General features: G+C 34.1%; 2 protein-coding genes across 6 annotated transcripts in view; both read right to left on the reverse strand.

Annotated features, from left to right (window-relative positions):
- LOC111058466 (gastrula zinc finger protein XlCGF57.1-like) overlaps window positions 1–15378 on the reverse strand; it is a 110565-nt gene that overhangs the window by 27013 nt on the left and 68174 nt on the right. The gene's annotated exons all lie outside the window — the stretch shown is intronic.
- On the reverse strand, window positions 5818–7880 carry LOC120353237. The gene is made up of 2 exons (XM_039436162.1): window positions 6991–7880; window positions 5818–5947 (listed from the first exon to the last, which is right to left on the reverse strand). Exon 1 carries the CDS (start codon window positions 7592–7594, stop codon window positions 7016–7018), a length of 579 nt encoding a protein of 192 aa, XP_039292096.1. The 5' UTR covers window positions 7595–7880; the 3' UTR covers window positions 5818–5947; window positions 6991–7015.

The following is a 15378-nucleotide window of genomic DNA, read 5'->3' on the forward strand; positions in this document are numbered from 1 at the left end:
CTTCATCCCTCAATACTCTTCCCCCACTACTTTCACTATAAAGACCTGCACAAACAGGCTTGCAAACAGTCAATAAACTTATTCATTGTTTATAGATGACGTAATATTATTTAATACTGCATTTTCAAATTTTAATAGTTTATTTATATTTAATTTCAAAGGTCTATAATAACATAAGTTTTCATTAATGTCATTAATATTCACTGTTGATGAAAAAATTGGAAGTTATTCCACTAATAATGCTGTATCGAGATTTTCTTTTCTAGCTTCACTAATCAAATTTTCACATACATTATACCAATCTAAATGTTCATGCAGTTTACTTTCTAAAATGTCTCCAGCTGCTAACCAATTTGCTGGATTCATCCTGACCAATGTTCAATAGCACACTGAATCATCCTACCATCTTCAGATCTATTTATACCTGTGGAACCAAGACTGAAAAATTTACTGTATTTACACCGCTCTTAAGATTACATATTCTAGCTCTATACATAAACAGTTCATATTCACAATAAACACAAATTCCTCTACTACCATTATAGAAAAAACCCTGTCTTGCATACTTTCTTTTTTTCTCATTATTATAAAAAGGACAACTTTTCATAGATCTCATCCTCTCACTCTTGCACATATAACCCACATGTTGTTTACACATTACTTCCGACTTTATTAGCAATTCTAAAAGATAATGATTGGTCTTTGTACTTTGTCTTTTCCATCCAGCCTGATTTACAGTTCTATATTTAGAATATGCTTGTGAATTATAAACAATAAAGCCCATGTTAATCCTGTTTTATGTATATGTAATCTCACTGTTATTCTATCACCTCTAAAATCTAATAAACTACTGTTTTGGTCAGTGATCTTTATGCTTCTTCTTCTTATTTGGTATTACAACCCAGCGCGGGTCACAGCCTCCCTCAATTTCCGCCTCCAAGCATCTCTGTCCACCGCTGCACTTTTCCATCGTCGCACCCCAATTACTGCTGCATCCTTATCCACTACGTCTATCCATCTTGTTCTGGGTCGCCCTTTCCTTCGCCGGCCATATATTTTCCCTTCCATTGCCATCTTTGGGGGGTAGGCATTGTCTGCTCGTACCAGGTGTCCTGCCCACCTCAGCCTGCGAACTCGCATCATAGTGGCTATATCTGCATACTGGTACAGCCTATAAAGTTCGTCATTATGCCTCCTACGCCAGACTCCTGCTTCCTGTATGCCTCCAAACACTCTTCTCAGGATCTTTCTTTCAAAGACGCCCAGCATTCTTTCATCCGCCACCGTAGTTGCCCATGTTTCACTACCATACAGTAAGACAGGCATGATGATTGTTCTGTATAGCAGCAGCTTGGTCTTTCTACTGAGAGTACATTTTTTCATCAGAGTTGATAGTGCTTAATAGCATCTATTGGCTAGCATAACCCTTCGCCTTACTTCTTTACTTGAATCGTTTCTGGAGTTTATAGAAGATCCCAGGTATACAAACTCTTCTACGATTTCGAAGTTTTTCCCCTGGATCTCTATGCTTTGGCCATTCTCTCGCCCTTCTCCAGAGTTGGAGGCCACCATAACTTTGGATTTATTCTCATTTACTACCAGACCGATTCTTTTTGCAGCTTCCTCCAACCGCGTGTAGGCGTCCTTCATAGCTGCTGGCGATCTACATGCGATGTCCACATCATCTGCATACGCTAATATCTGAGTCAGTCTATTGTACAGTGATCCTCTAGTATTAATTTGCGAGTCCCTGATTACTTTTTCTAGAGCAAGGTTGAAAAGCAAACATGAAAGGGCATCCCCCTGCCTTACACCATTTTCCACTTCAAAGGGCTCCGATAAGCTACTTCCAATCCTTACATAACATACCACCTTCTTCATTGTCATCTGCACCAGTCTCACAAGCTTCCTTGGCATATTTATCTCCACCATAGCCTCATACAATTTACTCCTAATGATACTATCGTAAGCTGCCTTAAAGTCTATAAAAAGGTGATGGGTTTTAATATCGAATTCAAGTGTCTTTTCCAGGATTTGCTGGAGCACATATATTTGGTCTATAGTGGAGCACCCTTCTCGAAATCCAGCTTGATACCCTCCTACCTCTCTATCTGTATACACTCTCAATTTTCCATATAGGAGATTTGAAAAAAATTTATAACCTATATTCACTAGTGTAATACCCCTGTAGCTCTCACAATTCAGTCTATCTCCTTTCTTGTGTATTGGAACTATTACACCTTTGGTCCACTCATCTGGAATTTCCTCACTGCTCCATATCTTGCATACTAATCTATGCATCTCTTCTTTGAGAGTGTTACCACCAAGCTTGAACAGATCTTTATGCTAATGGTTTGAAATTCATGGGTAAATAAGCTTACATAAATTATTGGATTTTGTGTTTCATTGATCAGATAACCTGGCAGCACCTTTGGTAGGAATTCATATAAACTATGTGTTTCTTTCCCATTAGTGTATGTACTACACACTAGATTACATGAAACTATAATCGAGGAAATATTTGATATTGATACTTGATTTTTCAAGTAATGCCAAACATTTGGCGCCGAAATTTCTCTATCAAAACCTAATATTGGCACGATAGAGTCTTGCTGACTTGAATCAATTGCTTTACTCAAATATATTTATGTTTTTAATATATTGTTATTACCTATAATTTTTAAATCATTAGATTCATCGCTTATGTTTTATTTCGCTTTTAATGCTTCTATAATTGTATCAATTTCACATGATCCTGTTTTTAGTTTTACTAGATTATCACCAAATTTAAAACTAGAATTCTTTCCTTTCTCTACATTAAATATTGAGTTGAAGGTCCACAAATTTATTAAGCCTATCTCCCATTCAGTTTCATTCAAAAGTTCAAGTACTTCTAGTAAAGTTTCATAAAGTTCACTCGTATTTGATGATAATGCTATAACAACCATTTTATAGATCCATCTCTCAGCATTCAACAATTATAACTGATTAAAAAGAAACAAGAGACATAGATGTCCACATATATTGGAAGTATGTGATTGAACCTGTTCAATATTATAATAGATATTAATATTCTTTTGTTTACACCAGTAATCTACTAACATTTTTGGAGGTTGTGAATTACCTATAGGATCAAAACAGTAAACATTATCATTCTGCTATTTTATGACAGGCTACCCAATATGAACCAACTCGGCTATCTCTATCTAAATTTACTATTATCATTTAATTAGTAAGTACTCTATCTGGTAGCTTGTTCAACATATAAACACCACATAATGGTATTTTCGATAGTTTAGATAAAATTAGCAAATCAAAGCTTTCTTAGTCTTCATTTCAAGATTTACCAGATAACTTAATGCTTTCTCAGGAAGTGGTGTAAGTACTTGAATCTTTAAAAATGTCCCAAGCTCTATCAGCTAATATAACATCAGCTTTTGCATGTGTTTCATTATCGCTGAACTGACTGTAGGCTATGTCATGTACCTTACATGCTCTAATGTAGGCTATTTATACCCTTATAACCTCTTTTCAATGACTTTTCCAACTTGGTGCCAGGTCCACAATACTGGTATGAAAAGGGATGAATTTCAACAGGTAGAATATCAATCCCTTTATTAATTACGCTAGATGCAATACTACCAAGTTTTGTTAATAATCCGCTACCAACAATACCTGTTTTTGTAATTTTTTAGACTTGATATGAATTGTATTATGCAAACTAGCCTTCCCTTTACTTCTTTTACATCCAGCTTTAACCATACTATCACTTAGACAGTCACTGTTACACTAATCAAAACTATAAACTTACATTCAACTACCTAACTCAAAAGAATGACATTCACTATTCCTAACATCCATCTTTCAATTTGTAATGCAAAACTGTTTTGTTTTGTTTAAAAGTGGATTTATATTAACATCGATAACATCAAATTGTGGGTTTACACAATTGTTGATTACATTATAATTATTATAAAAATTACATATATTTTGATAGGGGTCAATCAATGGAGAATACCAGTCATTAAGCTATATTCTCTTGATACCTATCGCTGAAATAATACAAGATTTTAAATAAAATAAAATACTAGTCTTTGTTTTTTCCATATCTGTCAAGTAATTAGAAAATTCATCTTATTCAATATTGTCACTATCTAAGATTCAATTGCTATTATTTGTTTGAAGTGATATATTGAACTGAAGTATATTTGTAAAATTTGTGCCAAGTCACACCTACAGACTTTACTATAATTTGCATATAATAGGATAATTATTGCAAACCAATATAACATTACAGTGAAAATACAAATTAATTTTAATAAATTTGGTTTTAGACATACTATTATTTTCACACTCATCAGATCTATTTTGTAATAACATTTCGTGTCTGAACTACTTGAAGCTCTAGGCCTGGTAAATGTAAGTATGATAAATATAAATATACAATCTTTACTATATAGTAGAGTAAGAACTAACTATCGATCTCACATGCATGTTTTAACATGTAAGTGAAGTGCTGATTCATACAGTATATGTGTTACTGTTTAACCAGTCACAATCTTCTTATGCATGTTGAAACATGTATGTGAAATGTTAAGACTATTTCTTTTACTGTTTAATACAAAAAAGTATAAATATAAGTTCAGATCAGAAATATCTTCACTCCTTAGTGATTCTTCAAGAAGGAAGCCACTACTAATAGTGTTATCATCATCATCATCATCATCATACTATAACATCTTTAGCAGGACTTTGGCAGTAATCAACTCTATCATTAATTGAAAGGTAAGTGAATAATCTATAAATTGAATTTTAACTCACTTTATTTCAAATCAAACAGACATGAAGCATAACATGATTTTAATTTTAATTATTGAGTGAATATTTATAATATTATAATTTTATATAGATGTGACTACCTTTTTTGAGAACAAATTCAACTGTACTCATACATATGAAAACAAATGTGTCATATCATCACAGACATTAAGCCAAATCAAGAAATTTTGATACAATTGTTTATATAGATGTGACTACCTTTTCCTGTGAACAAATTTAACTGTACTCAAATTGTTCAGAGTCTAATGTTTATTATAGTCATCATATCTTTTCAAGAGTCTAGGAGTGGATCTATTAAGGTGAGGTTGGTGACCATAACAGACACCTCCAGTTTTTTTTTTATTCAACCAGTTTGGATATCTTCGTGGGAGGAATATGCTTATTTCTTTATTTTTTGATTCTTTAAATGTAATATGTAACTATCCCTCCACTGTGTTTTTACAAATCTTGCCTTAATTATTGGATATTCAATTGTTGTGCTCAGAGTCTGTGCAGAAATGCAATGTTTGGTTACATATGAATGTGCACAGTTGAATTTTTTTACTGAAGATATTGCTTCATCTTCATCAAGCTCATCTTCTGAGCTTGATAAAGATTTAGACTCACTCTCCCTTGAGACCACAGCCTTCTCGGCAGCAACAGGTCTGTGGGCAGTAGGTTTGAGAGTAGAAGGTCCGGAGGCAACAGGTGTAGAAGTGGAAGATTCGGAGGCAGTAGGTTCAAGAGTAGAAAGTCTGGAGGCAGCAGGTGTAGAAGTAGAGGGTCCGGAGGTAGTAGGTTTGAGAGTAGAAGGTCTGGAGGCAGCAGGTGTAGAAGTAGAAGGTCTGGGAGCAGTAGGTGTAGAAGTAGGTCTGGGGGCGGCAGGTGTAGAAGTAGAAGGTCTGGGAGCAGTAGGTGTAGAAGTAGGTCTGGGGGCGGCAGGTGTAGAAGTGGAAGATCCAGGTTGGGTCTGCATCATTCCCATTCCAGGAAACAGTGGAAACACTTGATTGTAATATTGTGGATTACTCCACATATTATATGGTAATCCCCAAGGTATTTGTGGTATCACCATTGGAACTGGAGTGCATACCATCTTTGGTGTGGCTGCGACACTTGAATATGTTACCTGAAATTAAATAATGATAATTTTATAGGTAGTAGATCATTTACTAATAATCAGTAATTACTAAAAAAGGAATAAGATTTACAAATTTCATTCATCAATAACTAGCTTACCCGGTGAACTTTGTACCACTAGAAAGTTAATGTATCTTATATCACATTTGACTCTATTTGATGAATCATGGAATTTATCTGAAAATCAATATTTTTATTTACATCTCTATACTGACTTTCTATGTATTCTCTATTTCTAAAAAATTCAATCTTTAACAAATTTAAAATCTGAAACAAGTTTTTTTAAGTATATTTAAAATATGAAATAAATTTTGTATTTGTTATAGCATTTGATATCAACTACTAATTTAAGTTGAGGAAGAGTTATATTATTAAGTTAGTTTATGCAAACAGTTTCAGTAGTTTATTGATTTAAACTTATCATTGGCTGATCCATAGCAACGTTGTTGATCAGAAGAGTTAGTAGATGATGCCATTTTCATCTGATGAATACTATGATTCAAATCAAAACTTTAGAAACTTTCATACTAAAAATTTTCTCCTTCCACACTCAGAAATCTGATGGTGGGATATTGTCTTCCGTAATTCTGAATTGGAAGAGTGTATTTCATTACCTTCGTGAAATAGTAAGGCTAACACATCCTTGTACTTAAATTAGAAGGTGTATATGTCAATGTTACTTGTAAGTGCAGTTAAGTTCATGTACCGGATTTCCCATCTTTTTATGATACATGATTAGACTGCATTTAAGTACAGTGCATCTAACAGAGAAGTCGATATTGTTTGTCTCTTTTCAATGTGAAGTTGAAATCATTGACACAAATGCACTCACCTCGTTTTGCATCTAATACAGAGAACAGGATAGAGCTAGGAAGAACATATTTTACATTCTTTATCAGCTAACCAGAAATGAGGGAAATGGTGTCACAAAGTAAAATTGTGATGAGAAAATAATTAATAATATTATTAAAAGACGCTCGGCTATCAGCAAGCTAGCTGACCACAGAGATAAGGAGGGTACCGATGACGCACCTTCTTCCGTGCATCGAGAGGATTCTTACTGCCTCTGGTGGTGGCTGATCTCCAACCCCTCTATTTTGGGAGAGTATTTAAATACTGGACCAGCCCCAGACCATAGCATTCCGCTCCCAACCTTCCTCCTCCTTGTACAGCGGCCCATTGGCTGCTGTACGTCCCTGTTCTCCACTCCTGGTACAGCTGCCATCTGTCCCTCCTGTATAGCGTTCTGTTGGCTGCCATACATCCCCGTCCATCCTCTCTGGGTACAGCGGCCCATTGGCTGGCGTCCCTTCTCTCTGGTACAGTGGCCCGGTGGCTGCCATCCATCCTCTCTGGGTACAGAGGCCCGTAGGCTGCCATCCTCTCCCTTCTGATACAGCAGCCCGTTGGCTGCCGTCCATCCTCTCCAGGCACAGCAGCCTGTTGGCTGCCATCCCTTCTGTCCATTCCCTCCAGGTACAGCAGCCCATTGGCTGCCATCCCTTCTGTCCATCCTCTCCAGGTACAGTGGCCGATTGGCTGCCGTCCCTTCTGTCCATTCCCCCCCGGTACAGCAGCTTGTTGGCTGCTGTCTGTCCTTCCTCTTCCTACTATAATGGAGCGGAACTGAGGCCATGAGGCCAATACAAAATTACCTCGAAGTGGTGTCATCAGAGCAGAGAGCTACCTTCACGCCATCAGAAGCACCCGGAGGTGCTGTCTATGCCAGCTAAGCTACAGAGAAGAAAGAAGAAGAACTTAGACTTGCCTCCTTTTCCCACCCACATTACAACTGAGCTAAGTCATCCATTAGCAACACCTGGGTAACAATCACCTACCTCTGAAGGTAATCAGGGTGTACGTGATAATGGGAAAAATTTATTCTCTTCCCATTTACAATAACTTATGAATAAAATCAATTGTATGTAAGCTTATGTACACATAAATTTCAAACCATTAGTGTGAAGATCACTGACCAGAACAGTAGTTTATTAGATTCTAGAGGTGATAGAATGACAGTGAGATTACATATATGTAAAAAACGGTATTAACATGGGCTTTATTGTTTACAATTCACAAGCATATTCTAAATATAGAACTGTAAATCAGGCTGGATGGAAAAGACAAAGTATGAAACCAATGAAATGGGGTGTACCTAAAAAGAGGAAGAAGTTAATGCATAGATACAATGGTGGAGATTCGATTAGTAAGAGTTCATACTCTGTGCCATTGAGATAAAAAATGCACACATTTTAGAGAGATTAGGATTTCATGTTAATTATAATTTTGTCAATGACGGCAATAAGTGAGATACTAGATGTAGAAAGCAATGTACTCTACTATAATGATATAATAAATTTTGAGTATCATACACATGGACCATATGCAAATCAAAAACTTGAACGCTCAGATGAGGTGAGACTTTCAATTAATTCTATGGATTTCTACTGTCTTCCATGTCATTTGTTTCTATTAATTGAAGGTCAAGTTGATTATAGAAAGGATGTGGAAGATGAAAAGATGGATGTTGTGACTGAGGTGTCAGCAACATATAAGTTAATAAGTAATGCAATCGGCTATTTGTTTGATGAAATCAGATATGAGCTTGCAGGTTCATCTATAGCTAAATCAACATTGGTTGGTATAACTTTGACAATAAAAGCATTATTGTTAAAAAATTCATTTGATAAGAATATTTTCCATTTAGCAGGATTTGATCATGAAGGATATAGCCTACATTAACTGATAATAAATTCAGCTTTTGTGTACTACTAAAGTTGATTCTTCGTTTTTACGAAGATTTCAAACATGTAATATTGAATTTAAAACAAGAGCTTGTACTACTTGGATCATCATCAGATATAAATTGTATTGAATCAGCAAGTGTAAAGAGAGTTTCAATAACTTTGACTAAGCTAGTATGGAAGAAGCCATATATTGAGCTAGAAAATCATAGAAGACTAAAATTTTTGAAAATACTTGATGCAGACAGACCATTAAAATTAGCTTCCAGAAAATGGGAAATTTATGAATATCCAGTTCTTTCTTCAACAAAAGAGCACAGTTGGATGATTAGAATGACCTCCTTGGCAGACATTCCAAAATAAGTGATTTTAGCATTTCAAACAAATAGGAATTTAACAATGAAAGCTAATATGATGAAATTTGATTTTTGTCATCTTCATAACATTAAACTTTATTTGAACTCACAGTATTATCCCTATGATCATTTTTTTGGTAGTAGTAAAGAGTTAATGTATGAAACGTTTCTAGATTTTGCAGTATCCTACTATAGTTTACCAGTAAATGCTGAATATGGAAATGCAGTTGATTTTAGTAGGTTTAAGAGTGAAACACCTATTTTTGTGATAGATTGTTCATATTAATCAGATCACTTAAAGGTATCGACTGATGTTAGAGTAGAAATTGATTTTGAAAAGGCTGTACCAAATTCAACAATGGCCTATTGTATTCTTGTAAGTGATACATTAATGGAATATAAACCACTAACATCACTTGTAAGAGAAGTGCAATAGGTTTCTATTAGCGTGTGTAGGTTTGTCAACTTCACAACAGAGTGTGTGCAAATCAGTAAATAAGTTTAAGTATGAAGGTGAGTAAGTAGTTGCTTGTGAGACATGGTGATACACACACCATTGATTCATCATCAACAGCATTATTCTTGAGGCTACTTCAGAAGATGGAAGGACTAGTTAATATTAAGGGTGATATTTATGATAGACTCTCAGCTTACTATACCGATACTAAACCTAGCGCCACAGTGCAGGATGGTTTCTCACAGCTTGGCATTGTTGTCATTTGAGATGGGTGTGTGGCTTGGAAGTGTTTCAGCTGCATTGCAGGATGACTGTTGATGGTTGCTGGAAGATCAACAGCTGGGTTTTTTTCATTATTTTTTGTGATAGAGAAATTCTGATTGCAGATTCATTCTCAGTGACCCCAAGTTTAGCCTGAAGGCTCAGTGTTAACAATGTTTTTAAATAATTGAAAATCATCATGAAAAGTCATTAATATGGTAGTACACCAGGTTTCTGGAAACTTTTTACTGGTGACTAGAGTTATTATTGATCATAGGAAAGACCAAAATCAAAATAATTGTGAGAAAGAAAACTGCTGATGAATGCGAATAAGACCGTCACTCCATTGTTCTATGGTCTTAGCTGCTTGGCTGAGCCTGGCTGGAGGGATTAAATAACCGACTGGATTGATCTTTTGTCAGTCCGCTAGGTGGAACTATGCCAACAATTGCTGGGTGGAAGATGTCACTGCAGCCGCTTGCATTCCCACCAATGCTGCTATTATTTGCTGTCTCAGTGCCTAGTCCGAGTCAGATAAGCATCCAGCCTGCACTGCGGAGCTAGCTTGATAGTTTATTTGATGAGATGTACCATTCTAAACCAGTTTCCAAGCAAGGACGACAAACATATTCTTGAGCTGTTCAGTGTAATTTAGATAGTGAAGAAACTTCGCAGACAGAGACGGAAAGCAAATTGATTGAAGAAGATGAGGTGCTTGATGAAGAAGCTCAGAAGGAGAATGCAGTATTGAATGAAACAGGTGAGTCAGATATTTCAACTTTTTATGTGGTCGAATTTCATGGATTTAAAAATTACCCAGATATTCATTTATTCTAAAAGAATTTGCGCTTATTGATACATGTCAAACATATGTTTTATACCATTTCAAACTACTGTTTCCTAAATCAGAACTTCTGTGGAAATCATATTGTGATGTATCTTGGTTGGAATTTTATCATCATAAGATAAAATGGGAGATGGGAGATACTGGATACACAGATAATATTATCAAAAGTTGTCTACAAAACTATCAAGAAGTTTATACTAAGGGTAAAGAGAAGATGGAATTTTTAAAGAAATTTCATGATAATGTTGAAATGATACCAGATAATTTTGAAAGATCAGAATACAAAAAAATTGGAAGTAGTTGGTGTAATGAGATTTGCAAAATACATAGTTCGGTGCACTTTTCAGTGCAAATCATTATCATTTAGAATTGCTAATAATAAAGTTGGAAGTAATGTGTAAACAGCATGTGGATTACATGTGCAAGAGTGAGAGGTTGAGATCTATGAAAAGTTGTCTTTCTTATAATAATGAGAAAAAAGAAAGTATGCAAGACAGGGTTTTTTCTATAATAGTAGTAAAGTAATTTGTGTTTATTGTGAATATGAACTGTTTATGCATAGAGCTAGAATATGTAATCTTAATAGCGGTGTAAATACTGTAAATTTTTCAGTCTTGGTTCCACTGGTATAAATAGAGCTGAAGATGGTAGGATGATTCAGTGTGCTATTGAACATTGGTCAGGATGAATCCAGCAAATTGGTTAGCAGCTGGAGACATTTTAGAAAGTAAACTTTGTGAACATTTAGATTGGTTTAATGTATGTGGAAATTTGATTAGTAAAGCTAGAAAAGAAAATCTGGATACAGCATTATTAGTGGAATTACATTCAATTTTTTTATTAACAGTGAATATTATTGACATTGATGAGTACTTATGTTATTATAGACTTATCAAATTGAATGTAAATAAACTATTAAAATTGGAAAATACAGTATAAAATAATATTATGTCATCTATAAACAATGAATAAGTTCATTGACTGTTTGAGAGCATGTTTGTGTAGATCTAAGTAGTGAAAGTAGTGGGAGAAGAGTATTGAGGGAAGGAAGTCGTTAGCGTGACATTTTTATTCATTCTACATTCAACATTGTGTACCTGTGAACATGTTTTCAATCATGCAAGACACTCTATCTTTTGATTTGGCAAAGTTCAACCAAACATCATATGAAGATATTCCGATAGTTCAAATATATGATCTGGAATCTGATTTTAAATATCCCCATACAAAAGGTGGATGCACAAAGTGTGGAGTTAGAATGTGATGAGACTATACAAAATTAACAAGATGAGCTGTGCTTCTTTGTTTTATGATGTTTATCTACCTGGAAAGTATTTATCAACATTGAATACAACAACTTTGGATGATTTTAACAGTAGAAAGTATGTAATGAGATGTCAACATAGAGAGGATAAACCATCTTTTATTCACTTAGATATGCAATAGTAAGAACTCAAAACTAACTTAAACTGGATTGTTTTGATTTACTTGGAATAGATCAAACTCAGTGATGTAGGTCTGTCTCATAGTTAAATGTTAACAATTGATATTTCTATATTAGTCTTGATATTTAGTCTATTATAGATAAACTATCAATATTTAGCTAGAGATGGAAATGAAGCACTTTAAGGTTGTGCATTCAATATTTTTTTATTATTTTAAAAAATTTTTTTTCTTCTTCTAATCTATTGGACAGGTTCTTAGGACATAATCTATGCAATGAGAATATTTTATCAGCTTCTGTTAGCTAACAATAGGGCTTCAAAAGTCATTTTTTTTGAGGCAGATGGTACACATGCCCTACAAAAACTACTGATCAGAAAAATTTGAGAAAAATATGCAAGTCTCCTATTTAATAAAGCAAAAATCACGTCAACTTTGTTTTTGAAAATCTGAAAAAAAAATTTTTTTATGCATTTTAAACTCCTTTTTCACATTTAATGTTCGTTCTATAGACTTCAAATTTATATCAACTTGTAGCGCTGTTCTTGATGAATAAAGTTCATGTTTAAACTTCTTCTATAAACACAATAATAGCCGCGGTTATGTGTACCTGGTGTACCAGGTGTACCAGGCAACCACAATGCCTGCACTTTTTACTGCATGGATAAAATGAATATTTGAATTTAATGATGTAATATCGAATTATATTGATATTCATTTTCATCCTACAGTCAGGTGGAAAAAAGCATATATAAAGGAAAGAAAGCAGTATTTTACTCAGACTTTACTCAAAAAAAAGTAACAGATCTAACAACTACATCAAAGATAGTGAAAACAATTGTATGTGGTAACAGAAGCAGCTAAGAATTAATAATAAGTAGAGCTGCAATGCTGCTGCTTCACAATTTCTGATCTAACACAGTGATGTAGGTCTGTCACATAGTTAAATGTTAACGATTGATATTTCTATATTAGTCTAGATATTTAGTAAATATTTAGTTGATTATAGATAAACTATCAATATTTAGCTAGAGATGGAGATAAAGCACTTTAAAACTTCAATGCCTGTGCTTTTTACTTCATGGATGAAGTGAATATTTGAATTTAATAATGTTATATCAAATTATATTCATATTCATTTTCATCCTACAGTCAGGTGGGAAGAAAGGCACATATAAAAGAAAGTAAGCTGTATTTTACTCAGTCTTTGCTGAGTTCAGCTAGACCTAAGTATGAAAGGTGTTAGTACAGACATAACCTATAAATAATGAGTCAATGCTTAAGTTATTCAAAGTTTAAGAAGCTATCAAGGCTTCTAATGGGTATAACATTTGATGAATTTAATAAGCTGGTAAATAGTGTAAGATATTCAAAGTACTGTTTAGATAATGACACTGATAGTAAGGAGGTTTAAGCATAACAATCAAAATTCAAACAATGTAAATACAACCAAATCAAGATTCTCTATATTATCTGAAATATATGATTTGGACTAGATATTGTGATTGATGGTTATGGCCATTTTCATTATGGTTGTAGCTGTGAATGTCCAGTTATGACAATGGGTGATATGAATAAAGTTGAGCATTTGCTTATACTTCTAAAATATGGAGCATTTGCTTCATTTTCTATTAATAAACGTGAGCAAAACCTTTTGATCATGCTCATCAAAAAAATAGTTTGAGCATTTGCTCAAAAGTAAAAGCTTATACTCAACATTGTATGAATAAACTAGAGCAGTTGCTCAACTTTTGAAGCAAATGCTTAAAAAAAGGTGAGTCTTGTCTAGAGCAGCTTATCACCTTTTTCTCATAGTAAAATGGCTCAACTAATTTGTGTGAGGAAGAGGAAACTATACCAGATACAATCACAACCAATAGTTGAGAACTATAAAACTCTTTTTAGATTCAACCATGATATATATCACAATTATTTCATGCTATTATTTCAAAATTCTAAACTCAACTAACCTAAAACTCAATTCATAAATAGAAAACAGAGCTGATGATGCAAACACAAGTGGTGTCTCCCTTCTTGCATATTTAGCACTTACGTGAGCTATAAAAACAAAGTAAGGCCACAAAGGCAAATCAGCTGATGAAAACCCTTTAAAATATGTGAGCATTTGCTCCAGAGTATAGGAGCATAAGGTAAGAAAGAGTATAAGGTAAAGCTTATTCATTTAAAAATGAGCAAATGCTTATGCTTCTACCTAATGCTCATGAGCAAAACCTTATGCTCCATGCACTTGCTCATAAGCATTTGCTCTGGTTTTATTTATATGGGCCAATAACTGATGTTAATGAGCTATGGTAAGCATTGTTTAATCTAGCTGAACATAAGTGTATGAAAAAGTAATAAACATCAAGCTTCAAAGTTATAAGATACTAGCTAAAAGTAACAGGGCAGTGAGGATGGTAGGGGAGTAGCTTGTTTGGAAGGAGGATCTTGCAAGTGATATGTCTGCATATTTGCTTTTATCAAAATAAGTACTTGAACTTATAAATTTGTTTTTTCCAAATCAATCCTTGAACTAAAATGGTGGTTTTCATATTGGTGGGATGGAATGTGGGCGGGGTTTGGAGCCCCCTTGAGAACTTAAGCTCCACCCCTTAATTTAAATACTGCTCTGAGATTGGTGCTTAAAATCCGCAAGAATACACTACTTATAACCTATCCTACAGCTTTAATTTTAGAGAACAAGTTTTTAGACACTTATACACTGAATAAACAATTCGAGACTTGGACAACATATCATGTTTTCATGCATGCTCATTTGACTCTTTAATATAATTATTCAATTTGCCAAGACTGTCAATACAGAATTGTCGGCTAGATAGATCAATCAGTATATAGTTACGATGAAAAGATTCAGATTTTTTCTCAGATTAGAAACATGGGCTACTTAGATATTTCAAACTTGTTTCACCTAGAGTATAAACTTGAGTTAGGTTTATATAAAACATTATTAGTGTGTAATTGGTGATGGTGAGATGACCAGTTTTTATTGTTTTGATGGTAATTGTACAGAATGAAGGCATCAGGTATTTTTCAATTTTTTCTAATTTTCACTATTTTTGGTACTAGTTTACAATGGATGCATCAGGTGTTTATAAATATATACTTACTCTATTCCTTATAAAACTTATGGATTTGATTATATGATGATATTTTGTTTAACTTGGAACAACAACTTTTCTTTGTATTTCAAAAATATTAATATAGGCTAAATTCTAAAATTAACGTTCTTTACTCATCAAGGTTATGTATGGTTTTGTTTTATGTTTTCCAGAATGTTTTTTTTTTCCATAT

The sequence above is a fragment of the Nilaparvata lugens genome, chromosome 10 (assembly GCF_014356525.2).
Source record: "Nilaparvata lugens isolate BPH chromosome 10, ASM1435652v1, whole genome shotgun sequence".
Taxonomy (NCBI): Eukaryota; Metazoa; Arthropoda; class Insecta; order Hemiptera; family Delphacidae; genus Nilaparvata; species Nilaparvata lugens.